Source organism: Pygoscelis adeliae, unplaced genomic scaffold, assembly GCF_000699105.1.
Source record: "Pygoscelis adeliae isolate BGI_AS28 unplaced genomic scaffold, ASM69910v1 Scaffold382, whole genome shotgun sequence".
Lineage (NCBI taxonomy): Eukaryota > Metazoa > Chordata > Aves > Sphenisciformes > Spheniscidae > Pygoscelis > Pygoscelis adeliae.
Genome location: NW_008824288.1, coordinates 102,787 through 117,245, shown reverse-complemented (window position 1 = coordinate 117,245; position 14,459 = coordinate 102,787). Strand labels below are relative to the sequence as shown.

Here is a 14,459-nt window from a genome sequence, read left to right as displayed (position 1 = left end):
GAAGAAAGAAAAGCTGCCTTAAGGGAAAAAAAATTTCCGCGCACCACAGTATTTGCTAGATTATATCGACAGACTGCAGAGCTACTGGGCTAGGTAAGGGATTTTCTGCACATACCCCAGGACAGTCACTCTCCTGTACATACCCCAGAAATGTTCGTCCCGTAACATGATCGCTCTGAAGTTCGACCTACAGCACCTCTTCCACGTCGAAGACTCAAGAGAGCTAGAGCTGGTATTAGCCTGGACTGAGAGCTAGATTCTGGCATCGTGTGACCATTTAATAGCAGCCAGACAGTTGTCCATTTAGATAGCTTCCCTGGCAGACATGCCAGTGGCTTCTGCCTTCCTAACATTTGATCCCAGTTTCAAAAAAATTATAAAAGCATGTGTGTACATGTATTTATAACGGAAGGTGTCCGTTTGTCTAAATATCACCACTTTCTCTCCTGTCCTCGTGAAGAGCTCTAGGATCTCCACGTGTTCTTTGGCAGCAAGGACTGCCAGCCATCAGGCTGAGAAGTCACGTGAGCCACAGTCTAGCTCTCCATGCCCAACATTGTTATGGTGGATTTTACACAACCATTTTCCTTAAAAATATCTCACAACTTTTTAAAATCCTAAACAGATAAAGGATTTATGCACCACTCAAATGGGTTAGTTCATCTTGAATTTGTTCAGAGGATTTATCGGTGCCACAGGATGTTGTTTCTTGCAGCTTACACAGCTTGCTTCCTTCCAGTTCCAGTTTGTACATCCACTGTGGTTCAAAATATGCCTGTAGGTGACATTATCTTGGCTTATTTGATACACATTTTCCAAAGGCTGGACGTATTCACAGTTTGGTGCTTCTGATGTGTATTCAAAGGAAAATACCCCACTTCAGTTAGTCTGATAACTCAATATCAGAGTCCTCTGATTTGACTTTGGCAAGTTCTTCGTGTACCTCCCTCACCATAAGAATACGTGTTAACATGATGTCCAAGGTTCCTGGGTCTATTGGCAATGTGGAATACCACATGGGGCTATTGGGTACACAGGAGCGCTCAGGTTGAAGGTAAAATACATCACTTCTCTGCTTCACGCTTTCAGAACTGTCAACGTAAAGAAAGGAAGAGCACATTATTGGAAGGCAGCACTAACAATACTACTCACAAAAACGTTCAGGAGAAACAGTGAAGAAAATGAAAGTTACATTGAGACAACAACACTGTAATTTAAACAGCATAATTAAAATCTTGCTGTTAGTGACTTGGTTTCCCCCCTTCAACTTAGGGAACAGTTAAGTTGTTTCCAGGTCACTTAGCATTAGTTGCTTATAAAGAAACAAAGAAAATTAGTGACTCCTTTACAGATGTGGTTCTTCAATCATAGTATCATCCAGTTAATGGTACTAGCATCTTGATATGATTAATAGATGCATTTGACATTCAATCTCTGAATGAAACTGGTTCTAGTATTCCAGAATTGCTGTGGACTTTGGCACAGGGAATGTTCAAGACCTAGCAAAACTAAATCCTAGCCTGCCTGCTCATGGTGCAGAATGGTAAGCCCATCTGCTTGAAAGGCTGACTGTCTGACTCTGAGGCAGCTTTCAGGCTCTGGTAGGAAGACACAAAGTCCTCTAGAGCAAGGATCCCACCTGCCTGACTTTGGAATATTCACATTAAAACAGCAAAGTGAATTTTTACTGCTGCTTGCACCACTGCAGGGGTTCAGCTATGATGTATGATGAGGAGCATGAAAATGTTTTCCCAGCCCAAGGACAGCTAAAAGCTTCTAATGATATGCAAGTGAATACAAGGAAGGTAAGAAGAGGGAGACAAAGAGTCAGGACAGCTGCTAGGCACGCCTTTGCCTAAGTAATGGGACTATTTGTAGTAAGCTCAGTAGGTGCATTTTTGAGGGTGATTTATTTGAGTTTTAGCTGACACTAATGAGATGCTATTTCATTTTGCATGTGTATTTTCTTTGAAAAGAGAACATCATATTCCACCTGCTCAATGATCTAACTAAAGTTTATATAGAAACAGGATAGACAAAATGATTTGTATCTATGTCCTTGCTATATAGTCTCCTTTCTAACTCCTAAATAAAAATTAATCTCACATTTCAGCAGGCAAAAGCTAGCAGCAGTTTTACCTAATTCACACTTTTCCTACGCTCTTTCCCAAGGAACATGATGTCAGGATATTAGTTATAAGCTTCTCAAAAGAAGGCTCCTGTGTGGGAATTAAGGGAGATGAGAATGCCACGGTCACTGTAGTAACGCCCCCCATTTACATTTACACCCTGTGGATGTGTAAACAGACATTTAAAGAATACATCTCTCTCTGTAACTCTACTCTAGACTCAACACCAGTAACAAATACTACCTATTTGCCGAGTCTAACAGCATCACTGATGCTGGGAGTCCTATCAGCATGGTTCCATTCCCACTGGGGGATTAGGAATTGGAGAAAGGAGCCCACAGCACAGGCACGAAAGGTCTGAGTGGCATCCTTGCCCAAATGCCTGTTCTAGTCTACATACAGATCAAAAATCAACTTCTGTCACTTACCATTTTGATAAGTAAAATTCATAAAGTCGGACTGGACATCGCAGGGGATTATCTGTATTTTCAGCCATTTCCACTGCTGTTGGAATCTCTTCATCTTCACTGCGTTTCCTTTTGCCTACAGATAATTTATCTGGATACACAAAAATGGCATCACAGAAGTTCAGTGAAAAACAGCGCCTTCAAGAATAAGCTCTGGTTACTTAGCCTAGCACCTAGCGATGGGACTTTGCATCACACAGAAACACACTGCTTGAACGGACTATGAGTTACAAGAAAGTCAACTGGTTTGATCTGCTGGCTGGGCAAAAGATTGCATATGCTACAGGCTGTCCACAGCCCATTCCTCTTCTAGAAAATCAACACGAACTAGTATCTAGCAGAAAAATATGGACGATATAATTTTTCTTAATAAAGCAGAATTCATGTAACACACTGGAACTATTAACTGAAGAAGCCAATAGAATCAAAGACTTCCCTTTTCCAAATACCAAAAATTAACTGCAAACAAAAATCTCTATTTCTTTGCCTCTGAGGTCAAGAGGGTAGTCCCTACTCATGTGCAAGCTCCTAGCTTCATCTAAACTGCTGCTCTCCATTTGGGCTGCCTTGTTTATCCACCACAGACCTAGAATAAATCTGGGAATTAAAAGGGCACAATAAGGGTCTGGACCTCAAGAATATGAAGTCCTGAGAAAAGGACTTCGGAAAAGGCCTTTAAGTCATGCAGTAGTTAATAAAGCTTTATGCAAGCCTAGGATGTTACAGAAGACTATTAAACAAATTTGCAGCCAAATGTGTGGCACCTCTTTCGTAAGTTTTTACTGGATGCCTTGGCTCATGCAGAATTTCTCTTTAAACCTTACTAGAGTAAAAAAATTTTGAAGATGTACAGGATAACAGCAGAAGTCAAACTACTCATAGCTCTGCTTACTGCATAACATATTTTTCTCCTCAGTCCTTTTTAAAAAAAGGAACAGACAATACAAATATGATTGCCAAAATTCAGATGATCAGAAAGCACTCACTTACCTGATTCTGCCTCTTGTTTTTGAAAGGGTGGGAAAAAACGTAAATATGTCATCTTAGTATTATACTTCAGAGTTCGGGTGCGTCTCATAACATGGGCAAAGGATAGTTTCAGGTGCTCACTGACATTCTTTAGTTGGAAGTATTTGGTGTTGAAGAACAGAAGTGTGTTCAATAAAACGATAGGGGAATATGCACCCAGCTGTTTACATTCCCACAAGTGTTCCTCTTCAATTCTTGAGAACATATAACCTAGAAACAATGGGCAAAGAAAAAAGAAGAAGGTTATTTATGCAATTTTAGGGCTGTCCCCATATTCAGTTACAAATGAACAGCTTTTACAGGCTGTGACTAATCTAGCAGATTTTCAGAATTTTCCCAAAGCAATGAAAGCATCATACATGAGCAGGGTGGGAGGGCAGAAATGAGTACAATTAAGTAGGCAGATTTTGCCAGAGATGCATGTGAGTTCTCTTTCAGCTATCCTTCTGTATTAATGAACTGCATATTAGATCGAATTCAGACCTATCATAAGAAACTGTAATTCCAATAAAACCAAGAACACTGCATGCACGAACATAAGAGGGAGCATGGAGAATCAAGCTGTGGAACAGCATGATCTTCCAATACCTGAAGAATGGAGAGAACGATATAAAAGAAGGTTGCAGACACCAGCAGAATCTCAGTAAGTTCTAATTTCACTGTATCAAACCACAGCCAACCAACTGCAAAAATGTGTAATTCCTAAGACATGGAGCATGCGTTTAAAATGTACCATCTTTACCTACAAATAGCCCATTGTGCTTACTGTAAGTCAGTTAGGGAAAGGAGATATGGGGGCTTGCAAGAGATTTGTTGCGGAAAAAAAACCATCACTGTACACAGCAGTCTATAAGTAATTGGGTTATTTCTGTATTAAAGAAAAAGTTTGTTTTCTAAATGAAAAGCCAGTCGTGGATCCACATATGGAGCTGCCAACATCACTCAAGTTTCGTTGATACTCTGAAAAAGATCTTATGTACTAATACGGCTGGTGTCCAGCTTTATAAACTGCATGATCATACTTGAAGACCAATTAAAAATAGCTGCAGAATTTGGGAACTCTTAATTTGGAAGTGACTGAGGTGAGAAGAACTTGGAATTGAGGAGTCGAGACAAGATTCCAATGATTTGCTAATGCGATCCCTGGATTTATCAGAAAGAATATTTCCAGCACTAATAGGGAAATACCAGTGCAACTGTACTTGCAGTAACTCATCTCCAATACTACATACAATTCTGGCTACCTGTATTCAAAAAAGATTAGCTAAAACTTGAGGGAAGAGAAGAACTAGCATGTTGACTACAGGAATGGGAAGCCCTTCTTTCAAAGGAGTTGAGAGATTGATCAGAGGCAAAGGTATATTTAAGTGTAATCCGTAACTGGTAAAGACAGACATAAAATCCATGATGCTAGTCTACCACAAACAATTACGTGGTGGAGAAAGAGGAGACTAATGTGAATGCCTCAGATCACATTCTTCTTCATGGCATTGAGAAAATAGTAATTTATAATATGGCTTTGTCATGCAGCTACACAAAACAAAATAATTGTCCTACCATTTGGAAGAATTGTAGGTTCCCAGATTTTCAAAAGTTTTGTAAGTTCAATCATAAACCTGGAATAGGGCTCGGTAAAAATGTTATCTATTCTACCATTCTCAAACAGGTACTACAAGAGAAAAAAAGGAAGACATACAGTTTGTGATTATATAACATTGCAGAGAAGATACAGGACATCAGATACTTTTCCTTTCTTATGTCCCAGTCTCTTATGGTCCAAAACACTTTTTTGAAATATTCAGTAAGATATCAAATCAAATTTTCTGCAGGGACTGGGACCTCCCCAGTATGAAATGAGAGATCTAGGCAAGAATTATTGTTAATATTCCAAGCTCCAGAGCTGTTTTCTGAAAAATCATCATCCTCTAAGTGTTAGATATTCTTAAAAAAAGTCTGCCTATAAAAAACAGAAGAGTTATTGAGTATTTTTCTGTTGAAAAGAACTTCACATGCTAATACCTCCTGACAATAGATATAGGCCCAGTGCTAGGCTGCTGAAATAGCTCGACTTACAGCATCAAGGTGAAAGTCCCTTAAACTCTTGTCAAGCAGCAGTTAAAAAAAGTTTTCTACAAGTCAGGAGTGTGCATCAATAAATAAGTCAAAACTGGAACACACAAAAATTGCTAATAGTCCTAGACCTTATCAATGGCACTTTGAATTTTAACTCTTTCTACATTTTTTTCAAGCATAGCCAGGAAAAAAAGATTAAGATAATTCCATGCCTAGTCAAATGATAGGTTTTACATTAGAAGTAGCTTTTGACTCCTTACCTCCAAATGACTGTTCAAGGAAAGGAACAAGCAGGCTATTCTAAAAAAAAGCCCCTAACAGAAATATACTGAACATTGAGTTTTAAACAGAAGTTAGTATTACACTTAGGTTTGTACTGCAACTGTTTCAAGGCAGGTAGCAAGGCAGGTAGCAAGGACTTAGTAAATTACTCTTAGCATTCATTAATTACAATGCTATTATTCCCATTGTATTTTTTCTGTAAATATTGCCAACACAACAGGTATCTGCCTAGCCACTGAAGGAGCTCATCAGTCTTAGCTGGGTAACCTCTTCCATGTGAACTTGTATATTAGAAGAGCATTGTGCAACTGTTTTAGATCTGAAACATTCCATCATAACGCAAATATTTCTGAGGAGCAAATCTTTCCTATACATGAAAAAGGACCAAAAAGGTACCAAACCCAAAGATTTGTGTCTAGGTAGAAACACCTAGCCCTCCACGCCACATTCCTCCCAAGTACAGAAGAAGCCTGTTCACTCTGATCATAAAAAGGTCCAGACAAATTAGGCAAATATGGGATTAAGACAGACTAAGAATAAAGCACAAAAAAGATACACTCTTGCCTCCTCTACAAAAACCAAGCAGCTACATGGGACTATGGATACAAGCATAAATAACCAGAGCAAGTTTTGTATGTTCTCAGCAATACCCTAATTCTGACTTACCTGCTGAATTCCAAGGCACAAGTATAAGATGCTGTCAGGATCATATTTTTCTCCATTTGGTCTCCGCACCTCTTGAATAAACTGGCACAAGCCAAAACTCAGCTCAGCAAAAGTGCATGAGAGAATGTCCTCCTTGAGTTTCACAGGACGAACTACGGCCAAGAAAAACATTAGAAAAAATAACTTAATTCAACAGATTAAATCTTCACACATTCCTTATTATTTCACGTAGGCAGAACTATTAAATCTTCTATCTCATACATGAAGTACCCTGTATGTCTAAACCTGTGAACTATTTCCTATCTGTTGGCTAACAATTAAATGAGGATTTGGCCAATAAAAAACAAACCACCTGCATGTGCAACCAGTACAAATGCTGCCACTGAGTAATAAGGCTGCAGGTATTTAAAGCTAAGACATCTAAATGTTAGGGAGTCTGCTGAATCCGAAGATGTGGCATGGCAATGGTTGCATGTACTCAAGGCTGGCAGCGTAGGGTTGATAAATAGGTTTCACCTCTATAGCTGGACGCAGGGGAATCCTGAGTAAGAGAAAGATCTTGAGTATTTCCTAATAGTTCTGGACATGAGTTGAGTGCAGCATATTCATCTCCTTAAAGGGAGAAGGGATGAAGAGTTTAAAGGGACATGCATGGGATTCGGAAAGGGAAGCAGAGCTACCAGGGAATCAATCGATCAAAGGATCCGCAATGAAATTACCAGGCTTTGGCTGCTCCACACCTTACAAAAGCGCCTGCTTGGGACCAAGCAGGGAACCTTTCTGGAAGGGGTGGGGGTGGACTCAGTTTCCTGGAACTGACTGTAATATTTGCTTCCTTAGCCACAAGAAGAAAACACAGTAACTCATGTGATCACTCTTCTTCTGGGAAACAAAAACCAGCTGTTCTCATGTAATGACAACAAAAATTCCAAATAAGAGAGGAAAAAGCAGATCACGTTCTAACTAGAATTTTCCCTTTGGGATCTTTCTTATATAAGCCCTGCCACGCTTAGTTCTTTACATTGCAGAAGTATTTAATATGGTTTGCTCTCTTCCCCACCATCTCCAAAAAGCTCAATTATATTCCTAACTTAAATTCTCTGCTTGACTCTGAAAATTTGCCCACAAAACTCTCAGTGCAAGCATGTAAGACAGATTTGAGACCAGGGAAAAGGGGAGTTAGACACTGCCAACTCCCAGGACTGCTGTGCTTTTGTAAAAAAAAAAAAATAAAATCCATAATTAGAAAAATAAACAAAAGTGACATTTATATTGTCATTATTATCTATTGCCCTAGTGAGACACAGGGAACAATTCATGCCTTTTAAAGTTAGTTTCAGGCAGGGTGCAGTACAGAATGGGTAGATTTTTGGAAAGCTTCTTCCCAGCTGTGAAGCCTAGAAATGAGGTGTTAAGATTTTAATGTTGAAGCACACAATTTTTTTACGGCAAACAGTTATGCTGACAAATACTTTGTGAATGCATTAGCTACAGATGAAAAAGATGGGGCCAAGTCGGTGCTGTCAACTTAGAATTATGGCCTGATAATAGCTCAGTAAAGCTCTGCAGCTGCATAAAGCATCTCTTCTACAAATGAAGAATTACCACATGCAAATAAATGCAAAGTGGAGGTTAAAAGACTAACATTTCTAACGTTGAAAAGAAATCTGGTATTTTAGAGCCTGTTTTAATAGGTAACAGATAAATTAAGAATGTAATAGCTATGATTTTTAAATGCATGAAAAGACGCAAGACAGTATTCCATAAAATCTTTTCTCCACTCATGGATATTTTAAAACTCAGTAATATCTAATCCTAATTTTTATTTGAATAACATATCATGCCAAGTGCTCTTCAACTTCAAACTATTTCTGTTTCCACTGAGAGAGAAAAATTCACCTGAAAACTTCAGGTCCCCTTGTTCCTCCTGTGCGTTTTTCCATTGGACCCAGTTTTTCCAGGCATTTACCCCATACATATACTTTAGGGTCATCCCAGAAACAGAGCATCCTGGGTAGGAGCCCTGCATCAGATTCCGGGGCTCTACAGAAACTACAGACTTCTTCCGTCCCTACAGGCAAACAAACAAATCAAAACATTTAATAAGCTCTTCATCTATGGATGCTTAACTTGATCCCACATAAAAAGGCCATTATGCTGACATGATAACAAAATCCTACTCTCATGACAGAGTCTGAGTGAATATATATGTATTTTTAATATGTGGACAAATATTAACCACATTTTACAGAAAAGGTGCAATAAAATACAATAATTCTCATTGTGATCAATATGCACAGAAATATATTCCTCTTTAGCTACACAAGAAAAAAATTATTCTTCCCTGTACCTTATGACACTACTTAAAAGACATCTCTTTTGGAGTTTTTTGAAACGATACACATTTAAAAAAATGTTCTGCACTAAAAAGAGCATTTATTCTACCTAGTTGCAGAGGGGGAGGAAAGGAAATCTTATACAGCAGAACAGGAAAAAATACACAGCGTAGTTAAATCGAATTCTCATTTTCACCCTGGAGCGGTATTTTTTCACTTCTGAGAACAAGCATGCACATAACGTTATTACTTCAAATGCAAGGAACTTGTGTTCCAGAAGTACTTTCTTACCCGTCTTTTTGGCTGTGGGAAGCCATCTCTATGTCTCCGTCTTGCTCGTGAACGTGAGTGCAAACCCAGTCCTTTACTGAGAGGGTCAAATGAGTCTGAAGTCAAATCAACACCGTTAAGAGTTTAATTATATGATTTAACAGCCCAGGTAGAAGTGTCACTTAGATACTATGGAATACCTTGTAGTTGGCAATCACACCTGTATATTCAAAGAATGCTTTACCTTTGAATAATTAGGCAATATATGTACCTTCTGTATAAAGAAAGTAAATTCTCAGAAGAGGAAAAAAGCCCCCCCCCGCAAACAGTGGGTATACTTATTCAGGCAAACTTATATTCTTCTGTGCCACTCACATGGATTATACCTAGGGACGCAGAAGTGACAGATTCAAAGCAGTCAAGCAAGACTACCTGCCACTCCTGTCGGGGGTTCTGTAGAATGCTGTCTTTAACGATAGCAGTAATATTTTTAAAATAGCAGAGCTGATATATTACTGCAGCTTTAAATATCCAGTTTTACTAAATGAAAACATATACCCTTCATAAGCAGACTGCTGGTACAATGCTTACTCAAAAAATGGTGCATACTTTTATACAACAATGCATTTTTCTTATACAGACCTGATGGAAAATCTGCCTCCAGGTCCTGTTCCACGTCACCTTTGGAGAACTGCTTCAGTTCTGGATCTGGTTCTGGCAGGGCATTTGATCGTAAGGCATAGTGATTTAACTCATCCTCCCAGCTGTGTGGAGTGGACACTGCTTCAGATTCTAGATCTCCACTATAAGTGCTACCTTGGTCTGTAATGAGAGTGATCAAATATACCGTGTGCTATAGGAAAGGGCAGACAGAAAGCGGATTTTGCAAGAAAATGTACAGCAGGATCCAAATCCATTTGCAAATAAAAAATCCAACTGACCTTTCTCAAATATCTTGGGGTCCAGGAAGAGCTCATGCTCAGATGTTTGAGATCCTTTAGAAAAAGAAGAAAATCTGTATCTACAAATGACTGACAGCTTACATAACTAATACAAAATACTTTGAACACCAAAAAAACATGTATTAGGTCATAATACTAACACACATGATGCATCTTCTCCACTAGACTTCTCCTAACAGCTTTCTACCTTGGTCATGCTGTTATGGGAGAAACAGAAATGCAGAACTAACCCATGTTTGCTTTTCCAAACGTTTCCATCCCTCCATGTTTGTTATTTGAGTCATCTGTAGACAAGTAAGATATTTTGTTCATTTCTTTTCAGCTTGTTCCACTTTTATTACATGGGACGATCACTATCCAACACATTCTAACCTGCATCACCCTCCAAGAATCCACCATAAAAAGCCTGATAGGAAAATATTCTTGTAAAGCAGCTGCTCTGTCTTCTTGATTTTGACTCCTTCTGCTAATGCATGATGTACTGATCTGGAGATTACTACCTCTAGCAATCTGTTACTGTCAACAAAAGTCAAATCAGCACCTAGGATCAGGGAAAGGGAATGCAAAGACATTTAAACCACTGTCAGTGCTCTGTATCTAACATGGGTTCTATGCTAAGCATAGCTCTACTGAATATTGACTGATAAACCCCTGTGAAATTACAAAAACTTCAGAGAGGTGCAAGTATAACCAGCACCCGAGATGAGAACTATAGAGGAAGAGTAAACTAACCTTAAAAGAAAACATGTTTTCAAAACAAAGAACAGAATATTGTACACAGAGACAAAATTCTCTCCAAATATACAGTTCAGCTGAATTCCCCCAGGGCCTCCTGATTTTAAAAGAATAAGCCATCAAAATTGCTAAGACATGACATAAACATTATAACCCTGTCTAGGTTGGCACTTTACCTGCATGAACACTTGCATTGTGGAAAATAAATGTCGGTAAGACAAAAGGACCATTTAACCTGGCATGCATACTTGGGAAGCAGCCAATATAGGCCCTACATCTATTTCTCTATCTATTTGCCGTGATGAGAGGACCTTCATCTCACTGCATTTAGTTTCCTTTTTAAAAACACCACATACCACCATGAGAGTGTGTTTTTTCTTTCTCCTCATCTTCTGCAATCATTTCTGCCATCTGAAGGAGATCAGCTTCAAATGGATTTGTGGGAATCTTTTCCTTGATATCCTGAATAGTTTCAATGATCTTATCAGCATTATCCAGGGTAGTCGGGAAGAGCATGGGAACTGGTACCTATGGAACACGCAGAAAATATTAGAGCATGTTTGGGGGTGAAGGGAAACAGCAAATACATAAGGCAGATTCCTCTCATTTAATCTTCCATATATTTTAGGACTGCTAAATTTAATTTAAAAATAACTCCAGACTGGACAACTTGTTTCACTTCTGCAATAACCCTACAAATCAGTAGTTTTGTGTGATGATGCTTAACCAAATCTGATCCAATAAGGAAAGAAATGGCTTCAAGGACTCCAAATACCACTGGCATGACTAGTCACAAAACCCAACGACACTGCTCTGCGCCCTCTTCAGAACCAAGACTGTAAACGAATTCTCTAGTGAACTGAAGTATAACTTACAGGTACTGGCATCCCAAGTGGAACTGGTGTGTACTGAGTGTAGAGGTGAAGGGGCACTGGCACAAACACTGGTACAGGAACAGGTACCACAATGATCTGGGGTTGAACTTCTTCTTCTTCTTCTTCTATCAAAAATAGAATAAACCAGAAATTGTTTAACCATATGACTATCCACTACACTCCACAGTGTCCATGATAATTGTTTGGACTTCTGCTTGTAACTCAGTGTGCACAGTACCACGTCTTGGTTCGTAGCCATCTTTCACTTTAGCATTGTTGTAACAAGTATTAATACTACAGTTTGGAAATAAGCAGCACTGTGACCATATACATGAATGCTGGAAGGGAAGAGTGGAAATAAGTATTAAATACATCCCCACAAATGGTGTGTTATTGCAATTATCTCACAAGTAACTACAAGACTATAAGAAGGTACCATTAAAAAACTAACAACAATCTTCCCACTTAACTTCACCTTCCTCATTAAGAGGTTTCAACACTAGATACCCTTCTTCTATAGTAACAATGATGAAAAAACCGCTCCTCAATGACAGTCTGGACTATGTAATAGCCTTTGAAGGTGTTTCTATTTCTTCCTGCCCACAGAGGGAGCTTAGAGCAAATATGAATCTAATGAAATTATCTTAGAAGTAGGGACTTAATTTTCAGTGGTTCTTAGTATCTGTATCTAATAATTAAAGGAAAGTGAGAGCAGAAACAATCTTTGAGAAATCATGCACTTTATTAAAATGAGTCTGCTCCTGTGGCTTGTGCTGTGAGAGCTAAAAACTCACAAATTCTGTCCTGAGGAAAACGAGTTCCCTCTGTTGCCTTTTGCATGTCACTTAATTATTGCACTTCCTTTTCCACAGTTAAGATGATCGCAGAACGCTAAAGATGAGTTAAAGCAAATCTCAAGATTCATCACATATGAAGCTTTAAGGATTTCAAAGAATAACAAATGTTTTACACATGTAAGGCAAACTGCTACTTGGAAAATACCATACGACAATCTGAAAACTATTTAAGGTTTTAAAATATGTTAAAAAGTATTCGCTGTTACATAAATCATGCATTACTCTCTCAACTGCAACAAAGACTTTTATAAAATGGGTAGGAGATTAGATACATACCTGTCTGGCATTCTTTGTTTTGTGTGTGAGGTTTGCATGAGGTGGCCTTAGTCTGTGTGATCGGCTTGCACAATAATGCTTTGTTTTTTAGAAGCCTAGGTGGTTGTGATGGTGGTAGCTTTAGGGCATCTGTCTGAGTACTAGCCTGTTTGGAAAAATATAAACAAGGGCAGAGTCAGTATAGGTTTGAAGGATATCGTAAGATTAGTATTTGTTCTCTACTATGGGAGGTTGAACGATTTAAAACTGTCCTTGCTGATAAAAATGATCATTTAAGAACTATTGCAAAACCAGCTTGCTAATGTATTTGGTGCTTTCTGGTCTTCACCAGATTTATTTTAATGAAACAATAGGCTTCTTTTTTTTTTTTTTGTTAACAGTGCAGTGAACAAATTTGCAAGAATGTTTGGTTTCTGTAGTCAAATAACCTCTAAACTTTTGACACTGGAATCTTACTGATGGCAAAGATATAAAGAGGCGTTTAAGACACTTTTGATGACTAAAAGTCTGGCTGATACAGATACCCAAAACACTTAGTAAACGGATGTGAAATCACTGAAAAGAAATAAAAGTAAAAAATGAACACAAATGCTGGCAGTATCAGTATCACTTCCTGATTACACACAGACTTGACTATTCGTGCTTGTACTAATTTCATGTCCTGCTAACTGTAATTTTTCAGTCATGCATTCAAATAACAGGATCTGTTTCATTAGGGAAAATTCATACTCTAATCCATAAATGACACTTCAGCTAAAAGCAAGGGCGTCAGTCTTCCAGAACCTAAGAGCTACATAATAAAATCTTCGTATTTTAAGAGAGTTGCAAGATGTATACCACATACCTCAAAGAGCTCAAGAATAGGAACTTTAGGAGTTATTCAGAGATAAGCGGTGACAATGGTTCCCCACAGCTCCATTACCACACTACTAGGGAGTGGGGAAGGAAAGCTAAGCTGCAAGAGCGTGGTCATGGCAGCCCCGGCAGCCCACGCTGGTCCCCTTCCTCCCATGCTAGTCCTTTTGACATCACATCCCACTTCTGGGCACAAAAGGTAGCCTCAAGTTCAGAAGCCACACATGAGTTGCTTGAGAACTACAGCCATCTCATGAGCTACAATTTGACAAGCTTTGTCTTAAAATATCTAATCAATCTGTCAGTGGACACAAAAAGACTTTTATACCATACAAGTTCTATCCATTTTAAAAAAAAGCATCTGCAAGCTGCATGAATTTTAAATCCCAATCACAACCAGGAAAAGCAGTTACAAAAGGACGATGCAAAATTCTTGGATACTTTACTTGTTATTGATACAATCTGGGCGAAAGTGAGAAAAAGAGTCTCTTGTAAAACTTACATCTCCTATTATTTTTGCTGTCACAGTAGGGACTGCACCTGTGAAGAAAAAACATACAATAGCCTGTGTACTTATCATCAAGGACCATAACCCATACTCTGCCAAGGTCAAGAAAAAGAACTCCCATTAAACCTCATTCCTTGGT

General features: G+C 38.7%; 1 protein-coding gene across 1 annotated transcript in view; it reads right to left on the bottom strand.

Moving 5' to 3' along the window:
• Positions 1–612: 612 nt before the first annotated feature.
• Positions 613–14,459, bottom strand: part of ZMYM4 (zinc finger, MYM-type 4) — a 30,037-nt gene continuing 16,190 nt past the window's right edge. The window contains 13 exon segments of the mRNA XM_009318729.1: positions 613–1,091; positions 2,558–2,687; positions 3,587–3,835; positions 5,183–5,294; positions 6,647–6,798; positions 8,546–8,717; positions 9,274–9,368; positions 9,895–10,074; positions 10,194–10,247; positions 11,306–11,477; positions 11,825–11,949; positions 12,958–13,102; positions 14,315–14,352. Coding sequence (XP_009317004.1) covers positions 884–1,091; positions 2,558–2,687; positions 3,587–3,835; positions 5,183–5,294; positions 6,647–6,798; positions 8,546–8,717; positions 9,274–9,368; positions 9,895–10,074; positions 10,194–10,247; positions 11,306–11,477; positions 11,825–11,949; positions 12,958–13,102; positions 14,315–14,352 — 1,832 coding nt within the window. The 3' untranslated portion in view covers positions 613–883.